The following is a 15007-nucleotide window of genomic DNA, read 5'->3' on the forward strand; positions in this document are numbered from 1 at the left end:
TCGGGTTTCCGTAGAGTCCCAAAGCAAGGTTCCTGCTAGGAGCAAGAACGTTGCACGAAAACACCGTTGTTACAGGACAACAATAGATGCTGCAGAATTGCTTGGGTTTGGGCGACTTGGTTAATATTGACTGCAAATCTCTGCGTGAACGAAAAAAAAAAAAAAAACGTTGTGCGATGTTTCATGTGAGCTTTGTCGTTAGTAAATTCAGTTGACAGTCAGAACAGTGTCCGCGTTTCCTTTCTAATAGCGTCCTTGTTTTTCGTTCAAGCTGAAATTTGCAGTCAACATAAGATTCTCTCAATCTCTCTGGTGGCTTCGGGCCGCCAAGGGCGCAGTAATCGCGCGCTAGCGCTGTAAACAATGCAAACAGGACCGACTGACCGATACTGCTAGTCGTTGGCCTCGGAACATTTCAGGGAACGGCGAAAGGCCGGCGTTTTCCGGGTGGTGGCGATACACGAGGGGGAAGGGAGGTCCAAGACGGCCATGAACCAAGCATCTAAAACCAAGCGTTGGGGTAACTATGGACGGTCAGCTGGAGTGTTTCGGGTGTATCACGGTGAACCAAAGCAGGGTGGCGGACATCTGACCACGTTTCTTCTTGTCTAATAATACTTCTGCAACACGGAAAATCTAGTGAAATTTAGAGAACGGCGTTAGCTGACAATGCCATTAGTTCAGCGCTACACGAGAATGCCGAATGGCATTCCACGCGAATGACATTCGATAAAGCGAATGAGTTCGGGGAACACATTCGCATTAAGAACATATTCACATTCTGGGAACACTTTCGCGTGATTGTTCATGACACCTACCCGCGTAGGGATTGGACAATCATTGCGGCATCACTCCTCTTCATTACAATCACCCCCGTCGACCAAAAGAAAATGACCCCACAGGCCAACACGGTCTGTGAGAGAACAGCCACCGTACACAGCCTCATACTCCTGGAGACAACAAAGCTATAGGCTTGTCGCTATCTGCTCGGTAACGATTCCGCCGCTTATTTCAGACTGCCCCTTGCCAGCCAACGTGTCCGGCTCACTCAAACACCTGCGGGCCTTGGGTTACTCAAACGCCTACGACTCGCGCACCCAGCATCTCCTCCTGCTCTTCTTGTCCTCCCCGAGGCTTGGAGATCTGCTGTACGGGTTCGCCCAATACCGAAGAACATGTACCCTGATCTCCACCCGGGCAGAAGACAAGCACGGAGTCAAGCCCATGAAAACATCTATGGGAACCGTCTGGACGTCGCGTATACAGACGCTAGCTCGTATCCAGGCGGGCAGCACAAGGTTGCAACCGTCACCACCAAATCGGCCCTTATAACCTGTGCTTCAATTACCACGACATCCACGCATATTGCTGAGGAACTGGCGATCGCACTCGCACTTATTCGCACCAAGAGCGCGGTCCATCTTATCCGACTCCCAAGCTGCCTGTCGGAGCTTCTTGGCGGGGAGGGTGGCCCCACCAACTTTCCCCCTCCTCTCACAACATCAGCCACAAAGAAACGTCGCCCTCGTCTGGACACCCGCCCACTGTACATTGACAGGCAATAATTTTGCCCATCATCAAGCCTGCGCACTCTCCTCCCAGGCCCCAGAAGAACAAGCGGAGCCCACACCACTGGTTACGTTTCAGGACATTACACAGTACTATCGACTCGACAGCAACAATTCCCTCAACCTCACTCCAAGCTGTCCAAATCAGAAGAAACGACTCTTCGTCGCATCCAAACGAATACCTTCGTCCATCCAATTCGCTTACACCCCATGCTTCCCACTCAATTTCCCGCCCAATGCCCTTTTTGCTCTAAGCCTGGCACACTCGTCCACATTTTATTAGACTGTACGCATAACCCTGACCTCCCACCCTTTCCTTCCCCCCTCCCCCTCCATGAGCAGTGGGGGAACCTGATCACCAGCGACCACCTGGACGTCCAGCAACTACTGACATCTAGGGCGTCGGTCGCCCGGTCGTCACTTGGATTCCTGGACCTGGACTAGGGAACCTCTCCTACTTTATAAGGCTCATTAAAGTTTTATACTACTACTACTACAGACTGCCCCGTAAATGACCACTTAGGTCAAACCACCTTCCTGTACACGAGGCGCCTAAAAAAACTTCCGGATTTCTCTCCGCATGGAGATCTAACTGAGTCACCGCTAAATGATTTCGTGCAGTTCGTATGCCTACAAATATGGACACGCTTTTTTTTACGGCACCCGGGATTACGTCGCGTTCTCTGAAAAAAAAAAAAAAATCATGCGGACACGGTTCCTGTAACTCAGCCCTTGGGCCGCCGGGGAGCATGACGTCACTGCAAACGGTGTTCCCGTGCCTTATCTGCATAGGAGGCGGGGCTCGGACCGCACGACGTCCAAGTTGGCGAAAGCGGCCGGAAGTCGAATTGTTTCTCCTTGTTTCGTTGCGGGCTCGCCGGCAGGTACACGCGCCCATTATCGCCCCTCGTGCACGCCACGCGCGGGCATTGCGGATGGCTGACGCATCGTCTCTGCCGCTGGCACGTCCGTTCGGGGCCGACGCGTTCCGACCGGCAGCGGTCTGCCAGCTCACGCACGACAGCGAGTGAGCGACCTCTGCTTTACGACACACGTGAGTCCGCTTCAACGTACACCGGGTGTGTGTGTGTGTGAGTGCATATATAAACGTATATGGTACTCTGAAGAAAGGAAGCCCTCTTCCTGAAAAGTCAGTAAACTTTCATTTTGTTAATGTTTTTCTCGTGTCTATCTGTCTTTACGTATATATATATATATATATATATATATATATATATATATATATATATATATATATATATATATATATATATATATATATATATATATATATATATATATATATATATATATATATATATATAGGTCCAACTCTACGGCATCACGTCGGACCCTGGCCTCGTTTTAATCTGCGTCACCAGGCGGTGCAATGTCTGAAATTCCGGCCCCTTCAGTGCCCTAAGTTCCGAGTCTACAAACCATAACACATTTCAAAATAGAGAGAGAGAGAAAATCAAACATGGGGAACGACACGCCGACATGAGCTGCACACAATAAATGCAGTGTGACTCACTCAAATTGTCCGTTATTCGCTTGCAAAGCGCGACTTCTCAGTGCCTGCTCTTCACACACCGTCTGTGTACAATGAACGCCCTCGGGGAAACATCCGGGCAACGACCTCACGCCTCTCCTCCGTTCGTCGCGATTGCAAGCTTTGCAAGGTCACGACTAAGCCTCGGCGACAACGACTGTAACTGTAAATTGTCTCGTCTACCCACCGCGCAGTTGCCGCTTGCGCATGCGCGTATCCCCTTTCCACTAACTGTCGTCGCTTTTAGCAACACTCCATTGGCGGAGGTTAACGAGCTGACAGGCCATGCCGACAGAAGGATGCAATGTAAAACTAACGGGAGGTGTGAAAAATGATGCAAAGATTATCGTACGAGCCTGGCATGGAGATAGCACGAATATGAACGAAGCATTGCACGAGTGATGCTAACTGCCGCTCGTTAGTAAATAAAGAGTGAGTAGATAAACAAGCACTTAAAACAGCCTTTCACTAGAGAACAAAACTTAACCTTCGTCACTAATGCAAGAAAGCAGTTACTGCCTCGTTCGTGATGTGCCCGGGAAAACCATTTCGGTACGACGTTATACTGCAGAGTCTTTAACACGTAATGACATCGGCTTCAATGCCCCCAAGGAGGTAGGACACAAATCGCCTCCGCTCTTTGGCTTTCCTTGGCAGTACACTCCTCGCAGCCTTCATTCCTTTTTTTTTTTTTTTTTTCTTTAGATTGTCCTCCCGTGTCGTGCTCGAGTGGTCGCGCCACCATCATCCAGAGGCCGGTGCGCGCAGCGGCGTAGAGTTTCCTTCAGCTGTTCCGCTCGAAGCACACTCGACGGAAGCACGAGTCGCGTTCACTGATGACCGCCTCCGTGCTTGCGCAACAAAGCCCGCTGCCTCGAATAGGACAATAACGAGAAATCTGCTAGAGGGTCCTGCAATCGATCAGACAAGTAGCTACTTTTTCCTCGGCAGTGGCCGCCAGTGCAGCACAGCGCGACCCCGCAGTCACAGGCCAACTTTTCTCAGGCCCAAACTTCTGCCCTGATCTCCACGTCCCCCATTCTCGTATGATTGGGCTTACAAAATGATCGCAGTTACGGCCTTTTTAAGCCTTGATAGTTTTGCCCCCGCCTCTTAATCCCCCATCCCGCATTGTTTTTTTTTTAACCTTTCTCGCAGCCAACAAATGAAGCACACAAAGTCAAGTGGTAGAGCAGGTATTCGGGTCACAAATCCCAACCTCTGCAGTGAACGAGCCCGCGTGTAACAGTACCGGCGACATGTTATGAGGAGTAGCTCAAAACTTGGCTACGCAGCCAAGCCAGATGCCAGGAGCAGAGAAAGGCGCGGCGTAGGAGTTGTCCTGGGCAATAATACGAAGGAAGTAGAGGAAGAGAGTATAGAGCCTACCTACCGATGTGGCCTTTGGAAACAACTCTAATATCCATATTTGCTGTAAGTCGAAGCGTTCCCTCGCATGTCTGCAGGTTACCACCGTGCCTCATAGAGCCGATGCTCCGAAACGGCGTGAACGTGGCAATTAGAGAACGAAGAGACCAGGGGTGGTATTCTCGTGTTTTGTCCGCTTTGTGTCCGTTTCAAAAGTGTCCGTTTTGAGCAAGCCCTGATTAGCTAAAAGCGATCACCCGGATGTGACGCCATGCAAGCACGGCGGAGCTATGAGCGGTGACTTCTCGGAGCAGACGATTGTTCGTCGCCTTGTTGTTGGATCGTTGACGAAACAATAAACACATAAAAGATAGTTTAAAATGTGTTTACAAGAACAGTTGCGCAAAAGTCAATCCAAAGCCCACCTACAACTGGAAGTACGTCACAATAAAACAGACGCAAAACGAACGTTTTCACAACGGACAAACACGTGAATATCGCCCCAGGAAACCTGTCGCTGAAGTTTGTCCTGAATGCACGTGCACGCATGGCGTGTACTTGTGAAGCGTTGCGCGTCCCCACAAGGCGGAATTATCGAGCCAACATTGGAAATCTGAGACGAATAAAGCGGCGGTAGACGACATGCAACTACGTCCGATAAGTCTTCGGTGGAAACGACGCTCAATGATCCCGACATTTCTCATGTTTCTTAGCTTCTCTCTGCAATAACATGACGAAAGGCCCTGCAGTGTGAACGGCTGTGGAAGCCATGGCAGCACGGACGAACCTTGCGTGCTTTTAAAGCAGAAGCATTCGTAGGCGAATCCTCCAGAAATCTCTGTCCCTAACGCGTGACCTGAGCTCTCCATAGTATACGTGGGCGATATGAGGTATTCATCAAAGGGACCTAGGACCTCCAAGGCAAACATACGTACAGGTGGTCTGTGCAGAGATGATCCTCTGGGAAGAATGCTTAATTCTCTACTAATCTCCTCTCCTGGTCGGTTGCCTACTAATTACCTCTTTTTTTCTTGCGACTTCTTCCTCCGCAGGTTTCTACTTGTGCTCACAATCAAGTTAACCTTGGCCTTGCCTCCTATTAAATCCCCCTGAAAGGGAGGAAAAAAAAACAAAAAAAAAAAAACGCTCGTTGCACGTCCTTGCTCGTGCCACATGTTTCGCTCTTGTTCGAGCGTCCAAGTACAAATAAAGTACGAACTATCTCGGAAGAGGTATCAGCTGTGATCGCTGTGTCAACGACGTTGCGCAGCGCGCCCGGCCGGTCGGTCGCCCTTGACGTTTGCCCCTCGTGACGCCACGCAAGGCCACGAGCTCTTCTCGGGCAGCGCGCCAGCTAGGGTGCGCCCACAGAACTCTGACGTCACGGGAGAAGACTTTTGGCGAGGAAAACGCCAGGGGCCACGACAATGCCCGGCCAGTGACGCCACACTGTGTGCCCGCGAAGTTGGCGCTTTCCCGCGCGACGGTCACGAGGAAAGAACACGCGGTAACCAGCCACATGGCGCAAACGCACCACCACGGGCCGTCGAGGAAGTTTCCCGCGTACCACGGTGTAGGTTTTCGGCAGACGGCAATCAGCTGCTGGCGCACGCTGCACCATGATTACCACGGAATGTTGCTGAAATGCTTGCCTGTGAAGCAATCCTGCAATCATCCGCCTTACGAGGTTAGTCTCGGCGCAACGCTGATGACCTCTCCAACCAAATTTAGCCCAAGTGGTTACTCTTCGGGGCCCTAACATCCCATTTCAAAACTGTAATAGGTAAAAACACCTTGACATTAAAATTCATTCCGCGATGATCAACCTTGGAGCAACGAAGGTTTGTTTTGCAGCAGTGGGTGACGGACAGCTTTCACTTCTTCCGGACAATTTTAGTCGAAATTGCCGCGAAGACACGTACCATGAGGGAAGTTTGAACTGGCGCTACAGACAGCAGATTGGGTTGGAGCTCCTCGATCGTCAGTCCCAGTTGGTCCACGCTCGGGAAGCTCGGCAGGTATGCGCGCGAAGAACAAAATAACCACAGGAGCTTCCCGGGCAGCACGCGGAACCTGGGACTGTTAATCAATGGGACCCGGCGTTTACAGGATGAGAAATGCAGCCCCCTAATAACGTACCGCTAAGACGTCCTATTATCTCTGTACCGTTTATATCACCACCTATCACGACCCCACGAGCTTGCGCCAAACCATTGATTTCACTTCCTTATCTAGCGCTGCGTTTGTGCCAAGCGCCCCCGTTTCAATTTAGTGCTAGCGAGGATCAATCAAACAGCAGAGCGGAGACGCAGTGCAGTATTCCACATTCCTCCGGGACCTTTCTCCACGGAAAATCTCCAGAGCAGCGTCGTGTCTCCTCATTAGGACGCGGACGCGAACATCAAACCGTTCGATCATATAAAACATGTCCCTTTTGCGACGAAATAAAGCCGTAGGCACAAGTCATCACTATTCAATACTCGCAGACCGCGCTTCCATGGATGCGGCGGAAGCGCTCCGAACCAGGTTTCTACCTCGTCGACGTCTTGTAAAAGCCAGAATTACCTCGGAATGCGCTTCTAGCGAACCCATGTCCACGGCTTTACAAATCTGTCGGGAGCACACTACTCCTGGAAGAACTATTTTGTCTAGAGCACGCAGGTTCCTCCGCGACTTGTGACGCCACGAAGTCTGCAACAGCTGTACACCGGTCCAAGGCATGCGATACGCTAAATGAACGTGGAATGGGGCTGGTTGGTCATGCATCTTTGAGTTGCGCTCGGTATACGACAAATTGGCGGGGACGAAGCGCTTCGTCCCCGTCCCTTTGTCGTAGTACACCCAACGCAATTCAAGACGATACTCTAAATACTCACGCCAAGGAGTGGTTCTGGGCTAGGTGCGATACCGAAGCGTAGGCCAAATTTCGAAGTCGATTTCATGTAGAATACCCGGAAGCGACGATGGGACTCCTGGATTGCCAGTGTCTCGGAGCGTTTCCTGTCCGGCACCGCCAATTCGGCGGACTTTTTAGCGAAACACGTGTGCGAGGAACGACGCTTTTGCGGACGCGTTTTCCCTCTCGGGAAAGCGGTCCTGTGGGGGTAAATGAAGGCTGCGGGACCAGTTTTTGAGGAGAAAAAGACGCGCGAAAACGCGTCGTTCCCCGCACACGTGTTTCGTCATTTACACATATTCCTACGGGTTTTCTGTCCGCCTGCAGCCCACGGACTTGCTGGATAGAAGAGGAGGTCCACTGTTTGAACAGAACAACGCTCGCAGCACACTCGCACCAGCCAAGCGCACGCCAAATCCCCCGATCTCCGTTCAGAGGTCGTCACCACAGCACAAGATCTTTACAGACAAGTACCGCTTCCCCACAGCCGGCTTCGGTGCGGGCAAGCAGCCAGGGTCGGAAGGTATGTGCAAGCGCCCGCGATGGTGGCCAAGGAAGGAGAGACAAGAGAGGGAGGCTTCTTTGCGGAAAAGGTACGTTCGCCTCCGCGAAAAAACGTTCTTTAATGGCAGTAGAAAAGAGATGAGGTACAAAAAAAAAAAAAACGGTCACATATAAATAAATATTAAGATCGGCAAGCTGCACGAGACCCAGCCGCACATGTGGAATGACAGCATGACGATGGGCACGTGACAATAAATAAAACACTGTACACGATGGTCGATGCGCGCTTTCGGTTCTGCTTCCTGCCCAGCCGGTATCCGAGGCCTCTTCCACGGCACGGTCTTGCAGCGCGGTCGAAAGAAACTATGAACGGGCCACAACCGGAGGGTCAAAAAGCGTCCTCAAAAACGACTTTGATGAGACAGTCCCACGAATTATAAAAGAAAATGTACAAAGAGACGTCACAACCATGGTTTGGTGGCGCCGCCCCTAGAGTCCAGCCCCGCGGCGAGTCCACAAACAGCACGAGAGACGACGACGAGCGGGGGGCGCCGAGAGCCACGTGGTCAACGGGGTCCGTTCGCTCGGGAGCGGCAGTTGGCAGTGAAGTTAACACAAATACTTTATCCCGGCGCGCACGCAACAGGCGAGGGTCCGCACCCCTCTCACACACACTCCACATTCGCGCGCACACCGGAAGGCGTCCCCCGCGTAGCAATGGTCGTCTCAGAGCGAGGGCTGCAGGAGTCGTCCGCCGGCGCCCCGGCTGCGTCGCTCCCGCAGCTTCTGGTCTCGCGCCGCCTTCCACAGCACGAGCTCCATGCAGGCGCGCGCGTCTTCTATGCTGTCGTGGCCCCTGGGGCCGTCCTGCACGTCTCGGTTCAGGTAGGCGCCCACCAGCGAGCGCAGCGACCGGCGGAAGGGCAGGCCCCGGTGGTGCGGAAAGACCACGGCCGTGTCCACCACGGTGTCGTGCAGCAGCTTGAGTCCGCGCAGGTCGTTCTCCAGGCCGTGGCCCACGAGCACCGTGGAGGCGGTGAAGAGGCGCAGCAGCACGGCCTGCACGTCCTGCAGCGTGGTGCGCACGTTGCGCAGGTGCTCGGCCGTGACGCCGCTGAAGGCCGTGTTGTAGTCGAGCACGGGGCTGCCCGGACGCACGTACGAGTCGTACACCGTGGCGCCGTTGGAGCCCACCACGCTCACCTTGGTCACCTCGAGGCCGCGGATGGTGAAGCACATCTCGCAGTCGAGCGCGTACACGCCGCCGGCCACACCGTGCCGCGGGCGCGTGCGCACGAAGCCGCGCGCCGGCGCGTCGCGGGACTCGCCGCGCGCTCCCTGGGCGCACACGTGGTACTCGGAGCGCTCGCATCCGGGCTCGTCAGCCGACGCGCCGCAGCAGCTGAACTCGGTGGCGTTCCGGCGGCCCGTGTGGAAGAGGCAGGCGTCGTTGGCGTAGTACTCGCCGCCGGGCGTGATGACGAAGGCGGAGCCGCAGCGGCAGCACGTCTTGCGGCTCGAGTCGGCTGCCGCGTCGCCCTGCATCAGCCACACGGCGCGGCCGGGCTCTTCGGGGCAGGGCCGCGGGTAGCCGCAGCGGTACAGTTCCTGGGGCGTGAGCCGGTAGCGCAGCAGCTGGTGGTACAGGTCGTCGGCGCACACGGGCAGTCGCCAGGTGCCTTCCAGGGGGCTGGAGCCTCCGCGAGGAGGGGGCTTGGCCGCCGCGCTCACGACGGCCGCCTTCTGCCAGTGGCCCTGCTGCTGCTGGTTGTTGCCGGCCCGACGCTGCTGCTGCTGCGGAGAGCGACCTCCGGGGGGGAAGAGGAGGGGGGGACAACAAAACGGGGAGGTCGTCACACTCGCCCCTCCTCTTCGCACCGCCTAGCGGGACAAAAGCGCTCAAGCACCAGGGGGGCCACCACAGCCAGAGGACACTCACTACTTGCACATACCTTCGGACCACAACCTGGCTGCCAGCCACCGAAACACGCGGACATGCACGCAATGATGTCAACTCGGACCGCGCACAGTCAGAGAAGTGGAGGAGGGGATGTGGAGAAAACGCGGAACTTTTGCCACCACGACACTGCGCTTGCCCAAAGAAATAGGACAGCAGGCCCGGAAACTTTCTTTTTTTTCCCCCCTCGTAAGATAGGTTTGCTTGTCCCAACTTCCATCGCTTGCACAAATGCCAGATGTAAGGGGGGGGGGGGGGGGGGGGGGACGCTTCCACAAAGGCCCGCTTTTATGCCCGATCAATAGGATGCCTTCCAGGCGGCGATTCTCCCACATGAATTAGATGAAGCCGACAGTCGATTCAAACTTAAGCGAATTTTTTTTTTAAAAAGAAGAAACGCCATTTGTACAGATTAATAGGTGGCAAAAGATGGGCGCATTCCCTGAAACTTTCACTAAAAGGCATCAAGATTTTAGCAACGACCTGAGACATCATCAGTGAAAGCTTAGCTAACTAATCTCTGCTAAAAAAGACGCTACCGGCGGGAAGAGGACTGATCAACACAAGGTAGCCGGAAACAACAACAAAAAAAAAAAGGTGACAGAAGTACCGATACAAGGCTCGACTAGAATTCTGCGTCAGCTACCTGCACCTTGGAAACAGGTGGTTGATTGTGCCATACCTACTCAATACAGTGATACCGGATCTGCAGAACACAACTGAAATGTTTCTAGCAAGGAGTCCTGTCTATTCTAAGCAGGGCGACGCGGCTATCCTTGACGTCGCAAGATTGGACAGGAAGCCCTGAAACAACTTTCTCGCTTCTCCATTACCTTCGACCCGCTGGCGCCTATCGGCGTTTTCTGATACCAGTATCAGGAATAAACACCACAGGGATTAAAAGGGGAGGTGGGGGCGAGGAGAGAGAAGGGGTCTGGGGCTTACCATCAGCCGACGTGGCGAGGTACTTTCCGTTGCTGTTGAAGTCCAGGTCCAGGATGGTGCCGCTGTGTCCTTTCAGGGTCGTCATCAGCCACGGGTGCAGGTACTGGCTCTTCAAGTCCCGCTTCTTCTCCTGAACTTTCTTCTTCTTGGGCGCCGAGGGTCGCACTTCCTTCTGCACCGTTGACTTTTCCTGGCCTGCACGGCACGCGGAAGCAGCAAGGGCTCTCTTTAGAATTCGCCCCCGTCGACCCGACACTAACCGGCAGAGGGGCCAGAAGCGCGCCGGAGAGAGAGAACATAAGCGCGGCGTGCCCAGGCGCTGATGCTAAAAAACGAAAGCCGAGTAAGCTCGTAAAAACCCTTATTAGCTAAAAACTCCAAAGTACTCGAAACGTTCACCCCACTCGCTGCATAGTTCATTGTACTCCAAGAACTAAAACCGAACAAAACAATGGTATCACGCACTAGCAGAGCTTTTGGGAAGAATCTCAGTCCTACTCTCGCATTACCAATCGAACTTTAAATAAAGTGCTATAATAAGATTAAGACTTTGACAACGATCGTTGCAAAAACAACTGCAACGCATCTAGATTTAAAAGACATACATGACGACTTTTCCGTCTGCAGTGGGGTCGATGAATTAAGATCAAAAAAGAATTTTTCCTTGGACGGCCCGCGCAGCGGCGATAAAGAACACGTCTGTTCTTCTAGAAGGGGATAAACAACTCGCTGCGATAACAGTACAATGGTAAAACAAGCCTCCAAGCCATTGTGGCTTTGCAGAAAGGCTAGCTGTGCAGTTTTTGAATGCCCATTATCAAGGGGCAGGTGGACTCAAGCAATTGTTACACTATCGGCTCTCGTCGAGGAAAGACAGTTCGTGCCCCCTTTAACAAGCCCCGACGCAATTTGCCTAAGCAGCTGGTAAACACTACCACCGAGAAAACACGGTTACTACACCGTGATGCCACTGATAAGGTATCCTACGAAAGCGGGTAATCCAGGGGGGGTCCCAACAGAAGTCGAGTCCTTGGACGTTCGCAGACGTGCCCTTAGCCTGAGCTGCGGTTCTAACGTAGCTTCCCCAACAAACGCGATCCCAGTAGGAGCAGGCGCAAATCGTTGCGTGACAAGGCTATTCTTTTTTTATGGCAATACCTCCCAGCTGGGTACAAACAACGCGCAACAAACCTCGCGTCACTCCTTTGACATCTGACCATCGAGTCTACGACAGGCACAACAACGAAGTACGGACGCAATCCCATCGTACGCTGCAAGAGGGAACGACAGTAGACGCATGGTACGACGGAGAATCTATTTAGCCGTGACGCAGTGCCGAAAAGTTTGCCAAAATGCTGCTGTCCCAAGTGCGTGCCCAAACATCGAGCTCGAAAGTCGGCCTTGAGGTCAGCAGAAGGAAAAAGCAAGACGTGGGGGACCCTCTAGGATGCCCAAGGGAGAGAAGGCGACGGAAAATTAGGGTGGCCACTCATTCTTTTTTTTTTCTGTCGGCCCATCTCCACGTGAACCAGACAACAAGCTCCGCAGTGCGGCCGGACTGACACTGACCTCAATACACGGCCTTCCCCGCACGTACAATGAAACCGGGTTAGGTCAAATCGAGTTGCTGCAATCGCCCAACCTTTCCCCACCCGAAAAAAGAAACCAGCCAGCGAGTGTTAGGTAGAGACTGCCCACGACACGGCCCGTAATCAAGCACTTTTGCCTTGCCTTGTCCAGAACTGCTGCGCGCAGGCGATCCAGCGCGGCCGGCGTCGTAGCGGTGCGCGCGAAGTCTGCTGCTGCGGCAGCGGCGGGTATCCAGCAGACGACCGAGAAAGCGGACCTCCTTGCCCAAGTGTGAGATGCGGGAGGAGGCAGCGCGGCGGCGAAGGACACCGCTCAAGTTTCTTAATAAATCCCGACGGTTGTTTCACCCTGGTGACGCATTCGGCAAGGAGTGGGTAATACCGGCGGAAAGGGGGGGCCGCCAACGCCGCGCGGTCACTGCACGGAAATCCCGTCATCTTTTTTTCCTCCTTGATGAAGCCGCCTCCGCTTGAGGCAGCCGTGGAGAACTAACCGCCTGGCGACAATGCACTGCAGTCAACCTCTTCGTCACGGTTCATTGACGCTTCCGAGCATTTCGCAGCGCTAGATTTTTTTTTTTTTTTCTCTTCTTCCTGGGCTCCACTGCTCGGTCAACGGTACCACGGGAAACGAAAAAAAAGATGGCTCGAAGGGGATCTAACCGGCCGAATCGATGACGCCTAGCGGAGTGCAAAAAGCGTGCTATCGAGAAACACTCGCGCGAAGCGTGGCGGCTGTTTTAGCGCTGGGCACACTCGCGTGGTCGCCATAAAACTGCGTGTTGCATCAACGATTATTAGGCACCTCGGTCGGAAGCGAGGAGGGACCCCACACAGACACAAAAAAAAAAAGGCGGGCTAAAGACCTGTACTATAAAGTGCGTGGCAAACGCGCTCCACTACAAACACGAATCATCTCTAAAGAGCAAAACAGCTACAAGACTGAAGACAAAAGGCAAAGAAAGGTAAAACCAACCCTAGCATTCTTTTTTTCCCTTTTGTCCCAGTTAAATTTTTTTTTTTTCGCGCCAGCCACTCGTGAAACTAGTATCCGAAGCAGTACCTGGCCGCGTAAGCCTCGCATCTGAACATAATTTTTAACCTTGTTTTTTATCTTTGTAACGAGTTAATTCAAAATCCTAATAATAACCATAGCTCTTCTACGAATGACGGATTGATGAAATAGCCTTTGTGCACGCATGAGGTTGGGCCAGGAGCCGGCAAGAAAGCAAAGTGAGAAATTCCTCAATGGAATTCTCACGAAAGCGATACAAGCACGCCAGCTAATGGAAATGTAAACGTTGCGTCGGTAAGAGATTCACTGCGCCCCCGAGTTGGCGGCGTGCACTGAGGCGTTTTCGAACGCTGCTTGGCTTGAGCGGCGTGCCAAGCGGGAAGCGAGCGCACATGATGCGTTACTCACTCGTATCCGAAAGGTCCTTCTTGACATCGTCCTTCTTCTGACCGGCCACGAGGATGACCAGGAGAATTAGGACGCCCAGGACGGCCGAGAGAACTATCATTGGCGAAGTGCCAGTCAGGAACACTAGTTCATCAGCCATGATCCTGCTCCCATGTGCTCGTGCACCGAAGAATAGTAGTCACTGGATGATGACACCCCGGCGACGCGCCAAAAGATACAACCCGCGATACAACAACCGGTGCGCTGGCCTTGCGCAGACGGCGCTCGCGTCGCTTTACTCACAGTTGCCAGAAAGGTGCGCTTTTTATGCCGCGTACGGATACTTTTGTTTTTGTTGTTGTTGAAAATAAAAATTGGAAGTTTGACGCGCCTCGAATCAATTTAAACAGACGCACAGCGCTGACAAACGACAGCTTTAGTATACCGCATGACAAAGTGAACTTTCAAAAGAATATACATTGTGGAAAAACAGTGCTTGATGTGAATGGTTAAATGCCCGCAGCGCCGGTAGTGCCACTTCGTCTCGAAGTCCACGTAAGCGTAAGCTTCGTGGGCAGTAACATGGTCTTTGATGACTGTGCTGAGGGAAAGGGTACGAAGAGTTTGACGTCGCTTTCATGACGTATTGGTAAAACTATAGTACTGCTACAATTAGTCATCGGGAGGTGTTTTCAAACCGGACACCGCTGCTGCGGTTGCAACCGTAATGACATTGCTGTTCGGTTTCGTTTGCGGCATAGTGCGTCAACAATTTAAACTGAACGTAAATGCGCGCCAGCAAGTGCTGCAGAGTTAAACGATAGGAATTTAGTCTCATTCGTTGGCCCTTTCTTTTGAAGCATTGACTGCTCGAGTTTACTCAGAGTACACAGTTGGAAAATAATGTGCAATGCAGTCGTATTCAGAAACTGTGTGCAGCAAAACTAATTGTGTATATTGCAGTATGTACATTTCTTGTTGATCGGTAGGGCGGAAAATTGCAATTTAATGCAAAACAATGTGCAACAGTGACTAAGGGAGTTTGTTTTGCACTTGGAGTTATGAAATTGTTGGCCTTATGCTGCAGCACATCAGCAAAGCCATCCTTGGGCATTCCTCGCAAGGATCTCTTTCTAGTCATGTCCTTCATGCTCTACAATTTTTGTATCGACGTTGTTACAGAATCAAGACGTTTCTGTGACTGCATCATGCACCATTATGATCAC

At 52.6% G+C, this 15007-nt stretch overlaps 1 protein-coding gene across 3 annotated transcripts in view; it reads right to left on the reverse strand.

Annotated features, from left to right (window-relative positions):
• The window catches only part of LOC144145236 (transducin beta-like protein 2), a 209591-nt gene extending 195524 nt beyond the window's left edge, over positions 1-14067 (reverse strand). Inside the window, exons 1-3 of one of the 3 annotated variants that reach the window (XM_077676776.1) lie at positions 13803-14067; positions 10791-10985; positions 7963-9696 (exon numbers count right to left, since the gene is read on the reverse strand). In XM_077676776.1, coding sequence (XP_077532902.1) covers positions 8615-9696; positions 10791-10985; positions 13803-13941 — 1416 coding nt within the window. In that variant the 5' untranslated portion in view covers positions 13942-14067 and the 3' untranslated portion in view covers positions 7963-8614. Of the gene's footprint in view, positions 1-7962; positions 9697-10790; positions 10986-12521; positions 12851-13802 lie in introns of those variants that run through there. The other 2 variants (XM_077676778.1, XM_077676777.1) reach the window with 2 other exon arrangements.
• Positions 14068-15007: the final 940 nt, after the last annotated feature.

This window comes from Haemaphysalis longicornis, unplaced genomic scaffold (genome assembly GCF_048455015.1).
Source record: "Haemaphysalis longicornis isolate Haplotype H1 unplaced genomic scaffold, Haemaphysalis longicornis Haplotype H1 scaffold_7, whole genome shotgun sequence".
Taxonomy (NCBI): Eukaryota; Metazoa; Arthropoda; class Arachnida; order Ixodida; family Ixodidae; genus Haemaphysalis; species Haemaphysalis longicornis.